General features: G+C 41.7%; 2 protein-coding genes across 9 annotated transcripts in view; one reads left to right on the top strand and one right to left on the bottom strand.

Annotated features, from left to right (window-relative positions):
• Positions 1–1,213: 1,213 nt before the first annotated feature.
• LOC105391486 lies at positions 1,214–5,100 on the bottom strand. Its single transcript, XM_011562966.3, has 2 exons — positions 4,205–5,100; positions 1,214–3,824 (listed from the first exon to the last, which is right to left on the bottom strand). The coding sequence occupies exons 1-2, from the start codon at positions 4,857–4,859 to the stop codon at positions 2,377–2,379; spliced, it is 2,103 nt and encodes a 700-aa protein (XP_011561268.3). The 5' UTR covers positions 4,860–5,100; the 3' UTR covers positions 1,214–2,376.
• A 2,088-nt stretch (positions 5,101–7,188) lies between these two features.
• Positions 7,189–22,124, top strand: part of LOC105391497 (protein AF-10) — a 30,208-nt gene continuing 15,272 nt past the window's right edge. For 4 of the 8 annotated variants that reach the window (XM_048632450.1, XM_048632449.1, XM_048632447.1 and 1 more), the window contains exons 1-14: positions 7,189–7,499; positions 8,789–8,925; positions 9,062–9,141; positions 9,602–9,766; positions 10,060–10,135; positions 10,623–10,744; positions 11,936–12,079; positions 12,870–12,951; positions 16,177–16,296; positions 17,450–17,573; positions 17,875–18,028; positions 20,980–21,075; positions 21,450–21,541; positions 21,765–21,837. In XM_048632450.1, the coding sequence (XP_048488407.1) occupies positions 8,817–8,925; positions 9,062–9,141; positions 9,602–9,766; positions 10,060–10,135; positions 10,623–10,744; positions 11,936–12,079; positions 12,870–12,951; positions 16,177–16,296; positions 17,450–17,573; positions 17,875–18,028; positions 20,980–21,075; positions 21,450–21,541; positions 21,765–21,837 (1,437 nt within the window). In that variant the 5' untranslated portion in view covers positions 7,189–7,499; positions 8,789–8,816. The remainder of the gene's footprint in view (positions 7,500–8,788; positions 8,926–9,061; positions 9,142–9,601; positions 9,767–10,059; positions 10,136–10,622; positions 10,745–11,935; positions 12,080–12,869; positions 12,952–16,176; positions 16,297–17,449; positions 17,574–17,874; positions 18,029–20,979; positions 21,076–21,449; positions 21,542–21,764; positions 21,838–22,124) is intronic. The other 4 variants (XM_048632445.1, XM_048632446.1, XM_048632448.1 and 1 more) reach the window with 4 other exon arrangements.

The following is a 22,124-nucleotide window of genomic DNA, read 5'->3' as shown; positions in this document are numbered from 1 at the left end:
AGGTTACGAGGTAAAAGTACTAAAATTTTATGCCAACATAACTTTTTTTTTTATAGTGTTTATATCTTTGTATGAAAGATACTAAGGTTTCTTTCATATCTTGCGCTCAATGTGATGTAGAAGCATTATTACTTTCATGGTTATAGTTGTAGGACTGTATCCGATAGATAGAACCTACTGAATACCTAGGTAGGTAAGTACTTGTCAAATTTAGTACATATCTAGGTTAATGGGACATACCCACTGGATTTAAATTTTCACCCAAGATAGCAACAATAGGAGACATAATTCGTTTATAAGTGAATTTTCGCAAAAGTAGTTGTAGGGGATCGGATGGTGTTGCATATTAGGTACTCAAAGGACTGTTAAAGGGGGATGGAACTGGGGGCAGGGGGAAAATGAAGGACCCATTTTAAAGTTTTTTTTCTTTTATATATCGTAAAGGGTGGCTCATATAAAAAATCTTCATAAAATAAAATACTGCACAAAAAAGGTGCTATGGGTCTTGACTGACTTGTGTACTTAATATTATAGGTGTATTTTATTCTAAATTTTTCATACATGGCATAAAACATAAGTGTTTTTTCAGAGGACCGAATGGCGTAGTGGTTAGTGACCCTGACTACTGAGCCGAAGGTCCCGGGTTCGATTCCCGGCTGGGGCAGATATTTGTTTAAACACAGATATTTGTTCTCGGGTCTTGGATGTGCCCGTAAAATGGCAATAGGCCCGCCCCCTATTACATTGGGACCAACATAACACTCAGGCGAAAAGTGGGTGCAGCAATGCACCTCTGCCTACCCCGCAAGGGTGTACATTAGTACAAGGCGTGAGTGTGTGTGTGTGTGTTTGTGTTTTTTCAATCAAAAATATTATAAAATACTACAGCTAAAATAATTTGTTTACTTGCGAAAGTTAATTTTTGCTAGTAAATATTTCATTGGTTCATATTTTTTTATTTTAAAACCTAGTGTATAAATTTTAGACGTTGGCTAGGCACAAGATTGGCTGTAAGAGATCGTTCTTAGCAATAAGACCTCCTATTGTTCATTGTTCCTAGTTGATACTTAAGTAAGTATGTTCATTGTGCGTTTTGCTATTTGTGTGATTTATGACTAATTACTAAAGTAAAATGTTATTATATGTTCTGCTTACATAACTCCTCATGTCGCAGGGCGTACGATAATATGGTAAAGTGAGAACAAATTTATGATGATTTTGTCAGGCATTTATTCTGAGATTTCTAGATAGGTATTACACTTTTTTTAAATCGTACGATACATTGTTGCATGCAATAATAATAAATGCATCATGTAAATACCTATCAATTCGTAAAATAAGATTATACATGTGTAGTACATCTCCGCCTAGGAACATAAATACTTCTCTAACGAGAAGCTCGCGAGTTGTACATTTATCACATAATGTAGTAAAACAAAAATAAGTCAATGTACGGTTAGCTGCATAAGTAGCTATACACTTTTGTTCCTTATCAAATTAGCTACAAAACAAACTGTCAATGTTGTAATAGGCAGTTTGTGAGTTTGACAACGTACAAAAGTGTACAGCTACTTATGCAGCTGACTGTACAAGATAGACTGGCACAGTGAAGGATATCGGTGATACAACGTCATTACTCTTTGTATTTTTCAGCGTGACCAGTTTATATATCTTATGCAACTTATCCTGGGTTTACTTTACCTACATTTAAAATAGTTTAAATAATGGTTATAAAAGGTATACCTATGATAATAATGTGTGTTATACACATATAAGTTAAACACGAACGTTTCTCTCAGCCTCTCAGCTACATCGACCGTAAAACATGTTTTCTATTAAATAGAAATAATATTTCTGGATGCTCCAGTGTTACAATTTCATATTCTACCTCCCTGTTACCAATATATATGTTTTATCAAATCGGTTCCCTGTCCTAACCCTGCAGTCTAATTTATCAGTTTTATAATTTCGTACCGTACAAATCAACTAAAATACCTATAGGTACTTACTTACCTAAAATAGTGTAAAAATCATGATAATCATGATACATGGTAAAAAAACTTGGATTACATATCTACTTACAAAATTAAATAAGATGGCATTAGGGTGTGTCATACAATAACTAGTGGTTGTGTGTGAAACGCCTAATTTCGGTCTCACACATGCCTCACCCTTAAAAACATAACTTGTAAGGCCGCGTCCACGACGCCAGCAAGCGGTGCGGCCCGCACAGATGTTGTGTTCAACTTCATATTTATTAGTCGTGGACGCAGCCTTAAAGAGCCAAGTCTCGCAATCAATTCATTTAAGATATACAAGATTTTTCTCACATCTCTTTAAAGTTTAGTTGCGAACTTGGCTTTTTACAAGTTATGTTTATGGTTTTACTTCAACTACTTCATCAATGCTTACAATATTTGGCTCTTCAAGCACTTCATCAATGCTTACAATATTTGGCTCTTCAAGCACTTCAACTACTTCATCAATGCTTACAATATTTGGCTCTTCAAGCACTTCAACTTCTTCATCAATGCTTACAATATTTGGCTCTTCAAGTACTTCAACTTCTTCATCAATGCTTACAATATTTGGCTCTTCAAGTACTTCAACTTCTTCATCAATGCTTACAATATTTGGCTCTTCAAGTACTTCAACTACTTCATCAATGCTTACAATATTTGGCTCTTCAAGTACTTCAACTACTTCATCAATGCTTACAATATTTGGCTCTTCAAGTAATTTGCCCAGTGATTTGATGGTGATGTGGAACTGGCGGCCGGGCTGCAGCAGCTCCTGCAGCGCGGGGTCTTTGGCCTTGTCCCGCGGCAGCGCGCAGTACAGCGCCGCCGCCGGCCGCTCCAGCCACTGGTCCGGCAGCACCTTCAGGTCCTCGCGGCGCGCCTCCGCCTGCCCGCCGGCGTCCACGAACCATACGAAAGGTCTTCCCACTGGATAGTTTACCTGAGTAATGACAGCGCGCTCATATTTGGATTGGTCGTTGGTGTACACGCTGACGGGCTCCCCCTTCTGCATGTCGGCGGCGGGCAGCGCGGCCGCGGCCGTGAGCACCGCCGAGTGGAACTTCTCGTGCTCCTCCACGTACTTGTCGTAGTCACTCACTTCAGCCACGTAGAACGAGCGCAGTGTCCTGCCGGTCAGGGTCCTCACGTGCAGCTTGGTGCCCGGCTCCAGCTCACGGAATTTGAAGCACCTCATATTGGGAATGGGGAAAGGTTGCACAAAGAGAGTTCTATGAAGTGCACCCAATGTGGTGTACCCGGTGAGGGCCATCATGGTGGCCACGTCGTCGGGGCACATGTTGTTGTACAGGTCCACCAGCAGGATGTCACGCCAGTGTGCCTGAACTACTATTTTGGTCCGTTCTTTTCCCAAATAATACTTCATAGCTTCAATGGATTTATCGCTCCAGTAGTCGCCGATCGGCTGGCAGTGAGCCAGTTGACACATCTTGGCCAATGAGGGAGTTGTCGCTTGGGGAGATTTATATAAACTCTTTATTGGTACATTGTTTTCAGTGAACCCATAATCCCTGGCGTAGATGTCACACGTCTCTTTTTCTGTGTCTACAAGATATACCTTTCCCCTCACTGTAGTGTTAGCCTGTGGTGAGTAGACGACAACCTGCGCCCCGGGCTGCACCTCGCCCTCCAGGGGCTCTCCGGGCGCAGACAATGCGGCCAGCAGCTCCTCCTGCCCCGGCAGCCTCACGAAGAAGCTGTGTGGGTGGTTGATGTGCGTCACTTGCACATAGTGCTCAGATGTAACAGGAAATTCTCTCATTGTTTTTGTCACTACAACATTTTCTGAAAACAAATGATAAAGTTCAATTAATATCCTGCCATTAAAACTGTCTGAAAAAAGAAAAATAAATCCTAACTAATATTATAAATGCGAAAGTAACTGTGTCTGTCTGTCTGTTACTCTTTCACGCCAAAACTATTGAACGGATTTGAATGAAATTTGGTATACATATGGTCTAGACCCTGAGAAAGAAGGCATAGGCTACTTTTTATCCCGGAATTCCCACGGGAAAACTTTTTAAGGCAAAGCGAAGCTCGCGGGAACAGCTAGTACCTAATAAATTTATTTTTAAGAAAAACCGCTTTATGCCTTCCGACACCCTATAATACACAGTATTAGGATTAATAAATAAATAATTTCTGTAAGGATATTATCAACTCACCAGGTTGCGCAGGTGCTTGGGCAGCTTCTGGTAGTATTTTGGCAGGAGCAGCCGGCGCTTGGGCGCCCTCTGGGGGGACATCGGCAGAGGCAGCCGGGGCTTGAGCGCCTTCTGGGGGAATATCAGCAGGAGCAGTAGGGGCTTGAGCGCCTTCTTCAGGCATGTCAGCAGGAGTAGCAGGGGCTTCAGCGCCTTCTTTGGGCATGTCAGGGGGTGCTGCGGGTGCTTGAGCTCCTTCTTGAGGCATGTCAGCAGGTGCAGCGGGGGCCTGAGCGCCCTCTGGGGGGATCTCAGCTGGGACAGAGGGGGCTTGAGCACCTTCTTTAGGCATGTCTGGGGTTGTAACGGGGGCTTGAGCGTCTTCTTCAGGCATGTCAGCAGTAGCAGCAGGGGCTTGAGCTCCTTCTTGAGGCATGTCATGAGGTGCAGCGAGCGCATGAGCGCCTTCTTGAGGCATGTCAGCAGGTGCAGCGGGGGCTTGAGCACCTTCTTGAGGAATGTCATCTGGTGCGGCGGGAGCGTGTGCGCCTTCCGGGGGCACGTCAGGGGCCCCTTTTGGAGCCTCTTCAGCCATTCCTGGAGCCTTGTCTAAGACCTGTTCAGGAATAACTTCCTCAGCCCCTGCACCTTCTTCTTCTATAGTTCTTGAAGTCATTGCAGTATTTTGTTTGGAACTGGGTTGAAATGCCGGAACAAAGAAACTATAGATATTGGATATTATTGAAGGTAGATTGATAAATGGGGTGAGGTGCGCGGGGGGGTAGCGTCGTGTCGGCTCGCAGCAATCGATAAATGCAAAAGCATGGGGGTATTATTATTTCAGTTAACTATGTTATCCTTTTGTGATTTGTTTTGTTTACAGACAAGTCTTCGCTCCGACGCAGTGTTGCCAACTTCTATAGTAGAAAAGTAGATGTTGATGTAGATCGAGTATTTTTTTCGTCTTGAAAAGTGGCTAGAAAATAGTTAACAGTAGCCTTGCCAGTAGCTACTGATTCTATATGATGAACTGACTCTAAACTTAGAGCTTGGCCAATAAAAGTAGGTAGTTTTTTTTAATCCTTTATTTTTATAGAAAGCTTGTGGCTAGAAAATAATTACCAGTAGCTACTGAATCTAGTATGATTTATGATGAACTGACTCTAAACTTAGAGCTTCCTTGTATTTATAGAAAGCTTGGTACCATGGAAGTAATAAGTACTACGATTACTTCCATGCTTGGTACAAAGCGAAGTAGAAAATAAAAGGTCGAAATTGGCAATGGCAGATTTTTTGTCGTCGATCATCGTCGATCAAGGACTTTGTATTATAACATTATTTATAACAAATAGGGTAACCATGCGGTATGACATTCTATTGGGGCTACGAGCTACCACACAAAATAACAAAATTTTATTCGATTGTCCACGCATATCTCCGAAACTATTGATCCGGATGCGACCATGTTATTAGGGTTCCATACCCAAAGGGTGCCAACGGAACCCTATTACCTAGCTTCCACTGTCTGCCCGTCTGTCTTTCAATGTGCCATGACTAATTATATATTTTATTTCTTTGTCAGATTTCCCCAGAATGAAGATAAGAAAAAAATATGGCCAGCCATCCAGATGTTGTTCCGGTGTCACAATAGATCATCATCATCCAGTTCAATGTAATGAAGAACCACACATGAGTTCCAGTTATGAAGGCATTAGCTAATTCATATTTAAATTTTAACATACTTATTCCATAATGGGAAATCTAATTCCTTAAAGAATTTAGGCAGTAAGATTGGCCTCCGGCAGAATTGTATAAAACAATATTGTATAGCCATGTTTAGTAATAATAAAAATAAATTCAATAAATACAGTGTCTTTTATTTGAATTTGTCATAATCTTCTATATCCCATTCCACGGGGAAAGACATTTGATAAGTCAAAGTCAATATATAAATACAAACAAAAACTAGCCTTATTCGAATGTAATAAGGGTTCTGTCAGATGTCTTTCCCCGTGGGATGGGATATAAACTATCGCCGTCCTTGATAATCACAAAATAATTTCATTTGTCATAGACAGCATCCCGAAGATATACAGGGTGTTGCAAAAAGGGTATACTAAGCCGAAAGCTACATGTGTAGCATGTTATATCTAAGCCCGAAACTGAAATCAGAATTTAAAAATTCGCGAAAAAAAAAAACATTTTCCATAGAAACTTTGTTGGTCACGTGACTTTTTACTATGGAAAAAAAAATTTTTTTTCGCTAATTTCCAATTCTGATTTCAGTTTCGGGCTTAGATATAACATGCTGCACATGTACGTTTCGGCTTAGTATATCAATTTTGTAACACCCTGTATATCTCCGATATATGCAACTCCGAAGAGTGACTAAGATTTTGTCGACCTACGGTAGCGATTGTTTAGTAGAATCATCCATAAATTGTCCACCTATAAAGCAAAAATATTTTTTTTTGGGTCCGAATTTTTGATGACTGTAATAATTATATTATTACAACAAGTCCCCAAAGTCCCACGTAACACAAATTTCGTGGTCACCTTATTAGAAAGGGACAAACGGCCTCTTTACTACCCCTCCTGCTCGGCTCGCTTTTGGGTTCCGAGTACTCAGTCCTGCTATATATACAAAGTCCTTGTCGTCGATACACTTATTAAAAAAAAAACTAACTAAATCACAGATGGCGCATATTTAAGCCTGCTCCATACCCTCTACGAGAGGTTTTTGTCTCGGACAACTCTCCACATTCTCGCTCGATCATTTGCATACTAAACTCAAGATGAACAAATGGACTTGCATCTGTATCAAGGAACCTACCAAATCTGGACTCAGCTATCGCTCTGGGACAATCTTTTTCTGGTACTTGCTAAGTAGTAAATTGCAAAGTTAGCGTTGTCGGGTTCTATGATACCAACTTCTCGGAATGAAGTTCATAGACAATGACTTTGTCTATGGCTCTTTTTTATAGAGGATTAGAGGCACCAACTTAAAGATATTTTAAAAACAACATGGCCATGGCTTGATGGCTTGCGTTTAGCGATGATTAGTGATAAAACGGGGGGTTGATTTTATTTTAGTTGTGTCTATTTGTAGAAGTTAGATATAATCAGGGGATTATGAATAGTGAATAGTTTTGTGTATAAATTCATTCATGATATTCGCCATTAGTGTGTTTTAGACTTCATTTTCCATTAATGCCAAGCAGCAGGTGAGGTGATAAGTTTATAAATATGAATTAATGAAAGTGTTGCACCCGGATTTCCCGTTTCCCCAACAATGGTCGGGTATTTGTTTTATTCGGTAAATATTTGAAAGTATTAGATGGGAATATAGAATCATCCTCATCTTTGTTGATCAGCTATTGTCCGTTCATAGTAGTGCGGGCTCCTCCACCCGCGGAGCTCCCAGCTGAGTGCCTTGCGCCAGGTCCCAGCTCGCTGCAGCTGCACAGTGACCAGTGTTTATCACATCAGTCTTATCATGTATTCATAGGAAGCTACACCTCTATTACCTATACAATCTATAAAAGGACATCTCAGTCGTTGATGCGCACAATCTCACTGGAATCGGCGATGGTAGATGCTTGCAAATAAGTACTATCTCTGGTTTAAAACAAAAGATTTTACTCTTAATGCACTCCTCCAAGTGCTCCAACACCATAATCTAATAAATATGTCTCTTTATGCTGAGTTTCCATTTTATGAACATATTGGGTCATTTTGGGGTCATTATGGTGACTTTGAAGACTCCACCTACTTCAGCAGACTATACATATAAGCATTTTTAAAATAGATTGCCAAACCCCCGTGTTCATAGAAATTTAAAGGTTTATAAGTTGTTGCCAAACATGAATTTCAACATTTTGATGGATAAAGAATCAAAATTTGTTATTTGTACCAATTTTAATATCTTATACAAAAATTCATAAGTACTATGATTATAAAGAATGAAAATTAATGTAATTTGGCTTTATTTATGAAAACTCCAATAGTAAAATTGTACATGCATGCATAGGTACCCAAGTCGGATATACACTAGCATTTGCATCAGCTCGGAGCTCCAAATCATTTCCTACTTCACCATGCAAACTATTTGCACACTTTCTGTGATATATGCAATCTGGTATTTAATTTAGTCACACTCCAGACATATTATATACCATATTAAAATACAGTCTTTTTGCATAATATTGAAATAAAAAGTAAGTTTTCATTAAAGTATAATTGAATAAACACTTTCCCTGGCTCCGTTACTTGTGTTGTGTGAACTTGTAGTGGTTCAGATTTGTTGTTTAGTCAGATGGTAGTTTGGTTGCATGTCACCATTACATCCATATGGTTCAATTTCAATTCATTGTAACTAGTATTCAATTACTTTGTTTCCACATAAATGGTATTTATGCTGTTCCTACTTATCAATTATATACAAAACTGTGAAGGCAATAATGGCCATTGTAAAAATGATGATACCATTTGATGAGTAACCAAAGTGAATGTTGCATCCTTCCCATAACATTGCTGGCATCCATCTCATCATGTTGTGGAATATGTTGTGCGAGGAGGCAGATGCTGACACAGTCTGTGTTGCAGGGTTTAGTGTTATAATGTTGGTGTCGACATGAAGGAGATGGTAGGAGGATGCTGCGTGTGCTCTGACGAGCGAGGCTGGCCCGACAACCCTCTGGTGTACTGCGACGGCACCGGCTGCACTGTAGCTGTACATCAAGGTAACTTTATTCATTCAATATTCAACAACATGTGAGAAGAATGATCAAACTCCATCTGCTCAATATGTTGCTGGAACTTTTTCATTGCTTCTGAGGCTGTGGCTGGTGCACACATGTAATGGGTTGGTTGTTGCAGCGTGCTACGGGATAGTGACGGTGCCGACGGGGCCGTGGTTCTGCCGCAAGTGCGAGAGTCCTGACACCAAGGGGAAGGTGGTGAGTTACTGTTCATCTACAAAATTACTATTTAATAATGTAAACTTATCTGTAGCCACAGGCATATTTTCAGCCTACCATTATACATATATGATAAGAAACAGCAAACACAGCATTTATATTACTATTTTTGTATTTCTGATCCTCTCCCTGAAGCACGATTTACACGATGCAAGTAGCATGATAAGAATGACTGTTCAAATCCTTTTTGCACTGTGTAATTCTACCTCAAATCTCAGTCAACGATAGCCAGCCTAGGCCAACCATGGCCTAGTCATAGTGTAACCCCGCTTACGTCTTGATATTTCATCAGTCATACCTACCTAATCCCTAACCTACCCAGTAGAGAGGCGAGACAGTACCCACGGCCGCTCCTCGACCAATGCACGGGTGCTCAGCGAAGGATAATGTCTCGGCCCCTCTTCCCGGGTTCTGAGAGTATAGTTGATGTTGTCGGCAGCGATGCGAGCTGTGCCCGTCCAAGTCGGGCGCGCTGAAGCGAGCGGACTCGGGCGGCTGGGCGCACGTGGTGTGCGCGCTCTACATCCCCGAGGTGCGCTTCGGGAATGTCACCTCCATGGAGCCCATCGTGCTGCGGCTGATACCAGCGGAGCGGTACAGCAAGGTACTACTCAGCTTCATTAGTAGATTACACTTATGTACTTTGTCAAACTTTACGCAGTTTACGCCTATGTGTGCACTCATTTAAACATTGACACCAGCAGAGCTGCTGCTACATGGGTTCGTTATCGACGTAGATAAACGTAACTAAATAACGTTAAAATACGCCATAAATACGGCGCTGTGGTGGAACGCGTATCCGGTGGCATAAATCTAAAATTATCGACCTGTCGATAATCAACCCGTGTAGTGGCAGCTGACGAGACAAAGTTAGTAATAATGTGTGTATTGTTGCAGACTTGTTACATTTGCCAAGATTTGGGCAAGACTCACCGCGCGTCGGCTGGAGCATGCATGCAGTGCAATAAATCTGGTACGTACTACACTTGCTTTACTTCCATCTGCTTATCTTTAGACCAGACCATTTCACTGTTGGACTGGAGATCCTCTTCTGTAAATTATGATTTCACGTAATACTCCCTCAGTGACTGGCCACTTTGTGAAATTATTATCTACTAGGTAAGTAATCTACACTACAAGAAACAATTAGATTTTTTACGAGTGGTAGCGATGCTGTAGGACAGGCTTTCAACATCCAATCATCTTGAAAGTTTATATTAATTTTCTTGCACCTCCTGTGGGTTGACTGGTAGAAAATGCTTATAGCATTACCCTTTGTACACTTATTTTTATATTTGTGCAATAAAGGATTAAATAAATAATTATGTACCCCATACTATTTTATATTTTGAGGTAAGAACACTCACAATGAAAAAGTTCCACCTGCTAGTGATGTTCCATGAATATGGAACTTTTTCATTGTTGGTGAGTGTAGTTGTAAATATGAATGTTGCCGCCAGGTTGCCGGCAACAGTTCCACGTGACGTGCGCGCAGAGCCTGGGCCTGCTGTGCGAGGAGGCGGGCAACTACCTGGACAACGTCAAGTACTGCGGCTACTGCCAGCACCACTACAGCAAGCTGGTTAGTCGCGCCTTCATCCGGGGTTAACCCTTCATCTGTCGGGGTGTTCACTCTTCATCTGCAGGAGTGTTAAGTCTTCTTCCGACACGGTGCTAACTCTTCATCTGCTGTGGTTGGGGGATTATGTGGGAGCTTTCAGATATGTAAAGGGTGTGCACTGTGCACTTGTGAAGGAGCCAGCTGTTGAGAGTGTGCGGCATGAGGGCGACTCTAGTTTGATGAAATAGCAGTTGCGGAGTGCTGTCATGCGACTGACATGTTTATGTTTAGTGCAGCGATATAGAGTTGTGGTTGTCGCAGAAACACTCCTGAATATTTCTCCAAGCAAGAGCAGCCTTTGAAGTGAATTCCGTAATAAAAACGTATTTAAAAAAGGTTTACTGAACTCTTAATATGGTTGACGAATTAAAAAGTTGCTTATTAAATTGTTTAACAAAGAAAAAGTTGATGTTTAGTGTTTGTTGTAGGGCATTTAGCCCAGTTCCAGCAAATTGTATTGTAAAGTTAATTGAAAAAGTTTCTGAAGTTGCCAAGCTCAAACTTTGGCTGTGACAAAATTTACTGAAACTTCAGCATTTTCGAAGAATTAATAAATTATAATCCAAGTTCAGTAAACATGTTTAGAAATTGTAGTATTTCCGCCCCGACCTGGGTATGTTGTCGATACAGCGATTATTACGAGTATCTACTTACTAGGTACTTACTCGATAAATAAATAACTCATGTTTTGTTTAACAAATATGATATGTTATGGATAACATATCAGATTAATCAGTTTATATTACATTTTGTTATTATACTAAAGAAACGTTAATGTATAGGTATAAAATTTATTTCGTAATTATATTTATCATATCTATTGAATAGAACTATGGGTTATATTGATAGCATATGGATTAAGGCAAAAGATGATAAAAATATGCTCTCCTTAGGGGCAACTTTAAACTTATGCTACAGCATTTAAAATTACTCCTTGTATTTAATACAAGTTAGATAAATTGTACTAGGTATGTATTGTGTACACATAATAGCTTATAGTCTGGCCATTGACTCACCATGCATCCTCATCACTTATGTACCATCACCAAACCACTCACTTATCATATCACAATTCATTTCACCGTTGCAATGACTCGCTGGCCAAACTATAGCTACGTTTTGGATGCTTATTGATGGTCAATGCTCTGACAGAAGAAAGGAGGAAACGTGAAGACGATCCCGCCCTACAAGCCCGTCGCGCACGAGTCTCACTCGAGTGACTCGAGCGGCGAGAAGGACGGCGAGTCGCCCAAGGCGGGCGGACAAACGCCCACCAGCAGCAGCGGCAAGTCCAAGGTAAGGAAATTCATGATAACAAATCTTGTAAAGCTGACCCGAGTTCGATTCTCGGCTATTATTACGGCTGTACCCTAGTGCTGTGTCAATGCGGGTGAAAAGTTGTCATACCACTTTTGCGACACCCTGTATTTAATACACCAAAATTTTAATTTTAGGTATGTACCTACAGTCTGGGCAAAGAAACCAGAAAATTTCTCAAAGTGTGAATGCTACCTAAGAGTAGTCAGGTATCATTGCCCTCGACTGTACCTAAGTATCCGTAATTCCGTACCCAGCTGTACTCAGTGATCGTTAAATGTAAACCAAGTTACAACTAGTAACAAGGGTTGGTGGAAAAAGTAAACCACTTATGACGTCGATATTGTCTTTATACTGACCTAATTGATACATTAAATTACATTATAGTGCCTCCTGCGGCGCCGGCGGAGGACGCTCGGCCATTATTGCTTTTTAATATAATAACCGTCCAGTGCCAGGGCAGATCATTACCTACCCATAGCCCACTAGTGTTCTTCCACGTCTCATACATCCAGGTTCCACGATGGCAAAATCCACGGTAAACACGGCCTCTTTGTTGTGAATTCGATACAAACATTTCACAAGTAATTAGGTAGCGTTTCAGTTTTCACATGACGCTTCAGTTTTGTGCCATTCGATCCTCGCCGGTCGGTTTCGGCCTGTCGGCTCGCATTCTTCGGGCTCCTATCGAAGCGATAAGTCTATTTCCTCGGTTTGAAGAAGGTATCTGGTCGTGATGTACTACAACCTGGTGGGTGGTTCGTTCCAGGCGGGGCGCAAGCCGCACTCGGGCGCCGGCGCGAGCAAGGCCGCGCCCGCCGCCAAGCCCGCCACCGCGAGCCAGCCTATGGGTGAGTACCTCACTGCCTACCATCACGATTATACTATTCGATCAACCTGTTATCATCCCATGCTAAACACTCTATATTTCGCCACCGAGATTTTGGTACCACAAACGTGTAAACAATAGGTACCTTCCGTGAGGCTCATTGCGCAGAGTACCAACTTTTTATACCCTGTGATGCCACTGCTGTGCTGGAGTGCATTGAAGGGTCCTCTTGCCAACACTACCCACGCATCGTATGAAATCGTCTCAATGATTGTCGCTATAACTTTCGATTTCGTATTTCATTGAAAAAGCTTTAATCGCGTAATGCCGGCGCTAGAAGTTTGAAACACGCTTCACACGCATTTCATTATAAGGTACCTATGGTTTTTTAAATACATTTTAAAGCCTATTAATTCCAATCCGAGCCTTAAACAAAATGATGGCGCTTCAACGACGCCGCATTCACGGTAGTATTATTACTAGTAAAAATTGCATTCGTAATGAAACTGGGTCATCCGAAACTAGGTCCCACACAAACTAAAAGGACAAATCAGAAATTCAATCCCCTAAACAGCAGTTGAATGAAACTTGCTGTTATATTATTCAGCCAAATGCAATAGCTGGTGCTTAGCGCACAATTACCAGTCGTTCAGAACTTCGACGTAAGTGGGAGGCGCTTTGAATTAGTAATTCGCGTAATGTGCTGGACAGGACAGGCAACGGGTCAGGTTAAATAAAAATAGAAAGTACTAACAGCTATTGTAAAGGCTGTATGTGTATAGGAGCAGCTTTTATGTAAAATGTTAAAACTACCCACTTTTTATTTTGTGAGCAAAATGCACAATCTTATTATTGAAACTGAAAATTGCATAAAAATATTATATTGTCCTGGCGCCTAGTCCCTCGCTCCCCAGTGCAGTGTTTGTGATCGGATGAACGTGGAATAAGTGTGCTCAGTGCAAACCATCGAAATTAAGTAAGACTATAATTATGGAACTACGTATTTGAAAATCCTTATGACATCCTTACGACTTGTATTAATTACTAACTGCTATTAATTCACTCGCCATACTATGCTCATAATTCAGAAATGGCGAAACGGCACTGACGTCATTAAATTCGGGTTTTAATTAAGACAGAACAGCTGTAAAACTGTGCATCAGTAATTTTATAGCAGAATCAGCGCCGCCGCTGATCCTCCGCTCCAGTGTGACGTCAGTGCGTGTGTTTGCTGATGCGGCCTCAGGGGTCACTCGAGCTTACGATAAACGAAGTTTCGGAGAGCTTCTGTAGTAAACACGACTCCAACGTATTAAGCTTACCGATTGCAAGAGAGCTCTCGTTCTTTCGTCTTTAGTGAAGCTAGCGTGCCCCCTGGAGCCTGCCGCCCCATGTGCCATGTAAGTTGTGCTGTAACCGTGTGGTCTCTGCAGACACCAGCCACGAGGGGCCCACGCCCGTCCGGAAGCACAAGTCCATCGAACACCACCACAAACGTGTGTTATTAACATTAGCCAAAGACCTCATAGCCCATACTCGCCGCCACATATCCATTCGCACTTGTTTCACGCACTCAGCTCTCCCCGAAGACTGAAGTTTTTCCATCATGGGAGGGTTTAGTGTAATTAATTTATTTCATCTGTAATTTTCAACCATTATCGGCTCTGCTGGCTAGAGGGCGTTGATTGGGCTATGACGTCGATGCTTTGATCGTAGTGCTGCACGCCTCTTGCCTGTTCATAAGTTAGTATCATCCATCATCATAATTACCAGATAAACGAATTTCACAAATAAACGACGGTGCAAAAGTTAAAGCTGACTTGTTGTTGCTAACTTATTTACAAAGATCTTTAGTTTGGTGTTGTCTGTCGAACTCATAATCCATTTAATAATCATAACATAACTAGCCATAATTTTGTTTGCATCCATTGTTTTATCTCAACGAACTGTCATAGTTTCACGCATAGTTCGGCCAATCCTTCACCGGTCTGACTAAAAATTCTGTCGTTTGAGTTTCTCTGTGTAGGTAGATAGGTAGTACGTTTTAATAGTGATCGGAATGAACTGGTTGCTGTTGGGAGTGTTCGTTACCTCTAGACTAGTTGCATGTGTGTTGTGTTTTACTGCTGGGTTACTTTAAATCTGTGACAATGAACACTTGAGTACTTACACTGCATTTAAGTATAGGTTAATGCGACAAATTGCATTAATTTGAGTTTGGATTGTTGCTGTGTTGCATGTTAACAATGATAGTTGCTCGGTGCCTAATGCTACTCTACTCAATTAACCACACATGAACATACCACTAATAGTGTAGACGGCTGACTGAAGCGGGTGGTACCAACTTAAGGGAACCTGGTTCACTAACTATTCGCGCTGTAGGACCACGAGTCATCTAGGCACATTATAGCTAAGATGGGATAGTAAAATGTTCCTATTTGACGGCATGCGCACCATCTTCATTTCACATTCTTATTTTACTAACCTCAAATCCGGTCTGTCCTCAAACTGATTACTTCTCAAAGACAGAGCCTTTGTGAAATGATGGTACTCGTAGACTCATAATATTGTCAGTCAACAAATAATAGTATTTTACGTTCAATAAATGAAATTCTATTATATTCTGAAGTACGAATGCTTTGTGTAGATACTGCCATCCCATGTTACTATCACATATTGAGTAGGATTAGGACCAGTGTACTTGTTATGTTGTTGGTATATTTAGATGTTTGTTCAAAATAGGTGTAGGTATTTAGTAGGTAGTAATTCAAGGTGATTCCTCACCATGAACATTTGCGTTTGATGTTACAGTACAGATATTGTGATTAGGGCTCATAATCTTATTTTAGATTTTGCGAGTGTTCGTAGTGAGAGAGCAGCTTTTAATGTATAAGTTTTGAAAATAATGTGACGTGCCTATGTTTTTCATAACGCGCAAAGAATTTCTGATATTTTTGAATACAGTTAAAAGTTCAAGTTCATTCTAGTTGTATATTTATATACATCAAGAATATGTGCAGTTTAAACTATGCACATAATTCACATTCTAATAAAATGCACCGCCAAAATACCAAAATCTAGGCATCTGTATTTCAACCTTCATACTCAGTAATCCATTGCGCGTTTTAGGCTGGTTCTACAGTCACGGTGAACATGGCGCTGTCAGTGTGACCCATGCCAATGTGACTGTAGAACCAGCCTCAACCCTCCACCGTCACTCCTCGCTGACCTGTCTCCCCGTGTGTAGACAAGGGGCGCAAGTCCCCGTCGCGGCGCTCATCCACGGCCGGCGACTCCGCGGGCAGCAAGGGCTCCACCCCCGCGCCTTCGCCGCAGCACAGCGCAGACAACAGCACGCAGCCTAAAGGTAATGTTGCCACGTTGGTTTATTAAGTTTAGGACCACAGTGCAGTGGAGTGCACGAAAGAAGACGTTTTACAAGTCCGGCGCAGTGAGCGACAGATGCTAATCTGACTGACCAATCCTTTGGGAGTTTGTCACCAAACACGATAAGATAATACAGTTTTACCACATATTAATGTATACACTATTATCTAAAATCAGACACTAATACAGTCCTTACATATATCACACTAGTATTTGGTACACATATCAAAGAGATGTAGCTTGAACATGAACATGAACACACTCAAATATTGCTGAAATCGGAATGATCGAATTTTTGAATGCCACAAGCCACAGACTGGTACATATACATAACTGACCTAAATAACGTATTCCATATGAAAAACTCTTTTTCTGGCTGGAGGTTATACATAATCCGTATTGCGAAAGCTTGCCATTATACAGCCGTGACGCATATCAAAATGTTATAAAACGTAGGTATAATGGCCCTCACATTTCACAAGCGTTTCATTGTTTCACGAAAAGGGAATCCGTAGAAAAACAAAGTGTTCAGGTTGTTTTTCTGAAGATAAAAATACGAGTGAAGGTTGTGTGGGTGTCGAGTGCTGGGGCTCTGTACTCAGTGCCATGGATCCCTCAGGCCGCGGCGGGCCGCTGCGCCGCTCCCGCTACTACTCCAGTGACTCTAGCTCGTCCGGGGAATCTACCACTACTAGTGACTGTAGTACATACAAAGAATCTGATGTATCCAGTAAGTTTACTCAGTCTCATCTAAACGGTTTGTGGAACAAAGTGCAGTGCCAATAACCTTGATGATCCTATTTGGATAACCACTTTAGGATATGTACAGTCTGGGGCAAAGAAACCTGACCCCTCTCAGAGTGGCAATACATTGCCGTTTAAAAACATGTTCTACAGTTTTTTTTCTTTTCCCTTTGTTCAATGACTGCAAGCTTCACGATTGCTAATGAAGCCTAGCTTATTTACAATAGTAAATAGAAGTGGGGGTTTATTTAAATTAGCCATAATTTTATTCTTCTGTGTTCTATTTGAATATCCAACGAATGCTGCATCTTTACTCATAACACAGCCACATATTCCGCTTTTATTGTGTGTGCACCTACTACATGCATCTACCTACACTTCTCCCACAGGCTCGGGCGGGTCTACTCCGAAGGTGTCAGCGTCGGCGTCCCCGAGCGGCAAGGAGGCGGGCGGGGTCATCGCCGCGCCCCCCGCGCCCCCGGCGCCCCCCGCACCGCCCCAGCCTCAGCACACGTTAGTACCTACACTTTACTAGCTTACAGCTTCATTTATGGAAATAGAATAAGTTGCTGCCCACATCTTATGTTCCTTTTTTAGATGCAGAATAAAGTGTTTGTATTTTTAATTCGAAGTATTGCAACTTTGTTTTAAAACTGTAGTGTATCTATAAATTCAATATGCCCTGCCAGAGATTGAACTTGGGTCTTGGTTTTAGGTAATATGTATGTGTAGATATGTCTGCTGTCCGTGTTTGACATATCCCCACATATTATACATACAATTAAATGCATTCATTGCCAATTCCCTCCCACAGCAGCTCCGCGGCCACGTCTGTGGTGCAAGCTCCCAAGGGCCAGCAGGAGTCGGTGATCACGAACACGGAGGCGGAGGGCAAGCAGACCAAGAAGCGCAAGGCGGCCGCCGCGCACGCCGCCGCCGCCGACTACCAGCCGCACCACCACGCCCAGGTCAGAACACTGCATTGGCATAACAGGGCGGAAAGTCGGGCATTGGCATTACAGTCGAGTACGAGGGCGATACCGAAATGATCGGGAATAGAAAAAAGTACAAAGATATCATAATATTATTTACTTTTATTGTTTTTCAAAGTAGTCTCCGTGACATTCAATGCACTTTTTCATTCGATTAAACCAATCATTGAAACAGTAATTCCAGTCTGAAGTGGATACTGTCAAAACAGCTGATTTGTAAGCTTCGACCGCCTCTTCTGGGCCGCTAAACCGTTGACCACGTAGCATATCTTAATTCTTGGGAATGTAAAATAATCATTGGGGCTCAGATCAGGGCTATACGGAGGATGGTCCATCAACTCCACGTTTTCCATATTTAAAAACGTTCTTGTTTTGCGAGCGGTATGAGAGCTTGCATTATCGTGGTGAAGGATTATACGACGATTCGGGTTAGTTTTACGAAGTTCTCTTACGACTTCCGGCAAACAAACTGTTGTGTACCAATCAGCAGTAACCGTCCTTTGTTCTTGTAATGGAATCGTAGCCACATGGCCAGTTTTAGATACGAGGGCTACACCGAAAAGATCGGGAATAGAATACTTAGGAATAAATTAGAGTGAAACCTTTTTGGTGTATCAAATGTAGTGTTTTTTCAAACATAATTCCATTTTCGAATTTTAAAAAAAGTAAAAAATAAAAGAGTATTGACCATTTGAATTTGACAAGTCGGTGTAAAAAATGGAGCTTACGCGGGAACATTTCCGTGCAATAATTTTTCACAACTTTCGTCGAGGTTTATCTCAAGAACAATGTCTCGCCGAGCTTGTTTCTATTTATAAACTTGAAGCACCAAGTAAAACGACTATATATCGTTGGTATTCTGAGTTTCGCCGTGGACGTTCCTCTCTTACCACAGTCCCCTCTACTGGTCGGCCAAAAACAGCGGTAACACAAGATAACATCGATGCTGTACGCCAGTTAATAAAAGAAGATAGACATGTGACATACGAGCAGATTCGGGCTTCTCTCAGCATTGGTATGACAGCCATTCAAACCATTTTACATGAAGAACTGGGTGTCAAGAAGTTAGTTTCGCGCTGGGTGCCCCACCGTTTGACCGAGGAACAAAAGTCGGCTCGTGTTAATTGGTGTCGATCTGCTCTGCAACGGTTCAATGGAGGCAGTTCAAATGCTGTCTACAATATTGTCTCTGGTGATGAATCGTGGATTTATTCATATGAGCCCGAAAGAAAACATCAATCGGCAGTTTGGGTCTTCGAAGGTGAGGTCAAGCCAACAAAAGTTATTCGCTCACGCAGCGTGTCGAAAAAAATGGTCGCTTCGTTTGTATCGAAAACTGGCCATGTGGCTACGATTCCATTACAAGAACAAAGGACGGTTACTGCTGATTGGTACACAACAGTTTGTTTGCCGGAAGTCGTAAGAGAACTTCGTAAAACTAACCCGAATCGTCGTATAATCCTTCACCACGATAATGCAAGCTCTCACACCGCTCGCAAAACAAGAACGTTTTTAAATATGGAAAACGTGGAGTTGATGGACCATCCTCCGTATAGCCCTGATCTGAGCCCCAATGATTATTTTACATTCCCAAGAATTAAAGATATGCTACGTGGTCAACGGTTTAGCGGCCCAGAAGAGGCGGTCGAAGCTTACAAATCAGCTGTTTTGACAGTATCCACTTCAGACTGGAATTACTGTTTCAATGATTGGTTTAATCGAATGAAAAAGTGCATTGAATGTCACGGAGACTACTTTGAAAAACAATAAAAGTAAATAATATTATGATATCTTTGTACTTTTTTCTATTCCCGATCATTTCGGTATCGCCCTCGTACAAACGAAGCGACCATTTTTTTCGACACGCTGCGTGAGCGAATAACTTTTGTTGGCTTGACCTCACCTTCGAAGACCCAAACTGCCGATTGATGTTTTCTTTCGGGCTCATATGAATAAATCCACGATTCATCACCAGAGACGACATTGTAGACAGCATTTGAACTGCCTCCATTGAACCGTTGCAGAGCAGATCGACACCAATTAACACGAGCCGACTTTTGTTCCTCGGTCAAACGGTGGGGCACCCAGCGCGAAACTAACTTCTTGACACCCAGTTCTTCATGTAAAATGGTTTGAATGGCTGTCATACCAATGCTGAGAGAAGCCCGAATCTGCTCGTATGTCACATGTCTATCTTCTTTTATTAACTGGCGTACAGCATCGATGTTATCTTGTGTTACCGCTGTTTTTGGCCGACCAGTAGAAGGGACTGTGGTAAGAGAGGAACGTCCACGGCGAAACTCAGAATACCAACGATATATAGTCGTTTTACTTGGTGCTTCAAGTTTATAAATAGAAACAAGCTCGGCGAGACATTGTTCTTGAGATAAACCTCGACGAAAGTTGTGAAAAATTATTGCACGGAAATGTTCCCGCGTAAGCTCCATTTTTTACACCGACTTGTCAAATTCAAATGGTCAATACTCTTTTATTTTTTACTTTTTTTAAAATTCGAAAATGGAATTATGTTTGAAAAAACACTACATTTGATACACCAAAAAGGTTTCACTCTAATTTATTCCTAAGTATTCTATTCCCGATCATTTCGGTGTAGCCCTCGTATCCTAGTGGATATCCGAAGTCGAAGGCGTGGCACAGGACCGGTTAGAGTGGCAATCTACACAAACGTGGCAGTGGAGTTCATTTTGTAAATTCAGGGCTTACCACCAAAACTTAGACACATACTAAACGCTGTCAGTTGGCTGTCAAACGCCTTATTGTAACGGAATTTCAATTTAAACACCCATAAAAAGTTATTTTTTATTTCATAGTAGTACATTTACTGTTATACATATGTTACTTTTACATAATATTGCATATATATGCAAATAAAGTGTTTACAACTAAATATTCCGTCTCGTACACAGGGCAGTTCGCCGGCGCCGGCGGCCAGCATGTGGGACAGCGCCGCGCTGCCGCCGCCCGAGCCCCAGCCCGAGCCCGCAGACAAGACCGTCAAGAAGGTAACAATAAATACACACTGTACCTACCACTTGTGAAGTCTGTACAGGAAATCTGATTCCGGCAACACACGTAGTTTGACCCTAAGGTGACTTGACTCGGAAATAATTTTGTTTAATAGTGGATTTGACCCGTATGAACGGTATACGGTATACCGGAACTGAAGACTAGTGCAACTAAACTGAAGCGTATGTGACAAGACTTGCACAAGTTTTGTCATTCACACGCGACGGTATAATGTACAAGTCTTCAATAACAGAAAAAAATCAGACAATGTATATTATGTTGATTATTCTATTCATGCACCAATTAAAGGCAGTGCAACAGCAATAAATAAGTTAATCTTGTACATTAAATTGTTGTGTGTTTGTGTCAGGCCAAGACGGAGGGGTCGGAGGGCCCGCCGGCGCCGCACTTCGCCAACCCGCCGCCGCCGCCCGCGCACTCGCCCGCCGCGCCCAGCCCCAGGTCAATAAATACACTCTATCTTGAACACTATAAATACTTATAATTTTGATGCCTCTATTCAGCCCTTGATGTCTGTTCTCTGTTACATTTCGGAGTTGGTCTCATAATGAAAGTTGCTCAGTCGTATCGTTTGGAAAAGGCCTACGCTTAACAGTGAAAAAGAAGAAGAAGTATACATAATAACATGATGGTATATGAAGAGAGTACTGTGTGTGTGTTGCAGGCAGCTGCCGAGCCCCATGCCCGGGCCCAGCGGCGTGGGGCAGCCCAGCCTGCGCTCGCCCAACACCCCGCAGGTATCACACACAACACACATAGTGTAGACACTCATCTTATCACTTATTTTCTGTTTTTCTTGTTACTATTCGGTTGTTTAAGTTGTTCTAGGTTTCTTTTCAGTTTTATAAACCCCCCATTTTGAGTTTTTAGTTTATTTGCTTCCGTATATGCTTTTTTGTTTCATTCGTGCTTCATATTCATGCTTTGAGTTCCTCATTATCATTTTCAAGCATGGATCATTATTATGTTTTTATCAATTAAAAAGCATGTTTTTTTGCTTCTTTACAGAGTTATACTTAATTTC

The sequence above is a fragment of the Plutella xylostella genome, chromosome Z (assembly GCF_932276165.1).
Source record: "Plutella xylostella chromosome Z, ilPluXylo3.1, whole genome shotgun sequence".
NCBI lineage: Eukaryota > Metazoa > Arthropoda > Insecta > Lepidoptera > Plutellidae > Plutella > Plutella xylostella.
The sequence above is the reverse complement of the archived record's forward strand: the minus strand, read 5'-3'. Positions and strand labels throughout refer to the sequence as shown.

Excerpts from the sequence above, each read along its gene's own strand:
- LOC105391486 (XM_011562966.3), bottom strand. The coding sequence starts at position 4,859 with ATGACTTCAAGAACTATAGAAGAAGAAGGTGCAGGGGCTGAGGAAGTT. Across the intron at positions 3,825-4,204 it reads CCAAGCACCTGCGCAACCTG|AAAATGTTGTAGTGACAAAA; the intron begins GTGAGTTGATAA and ends ATTTGTTTTCAG.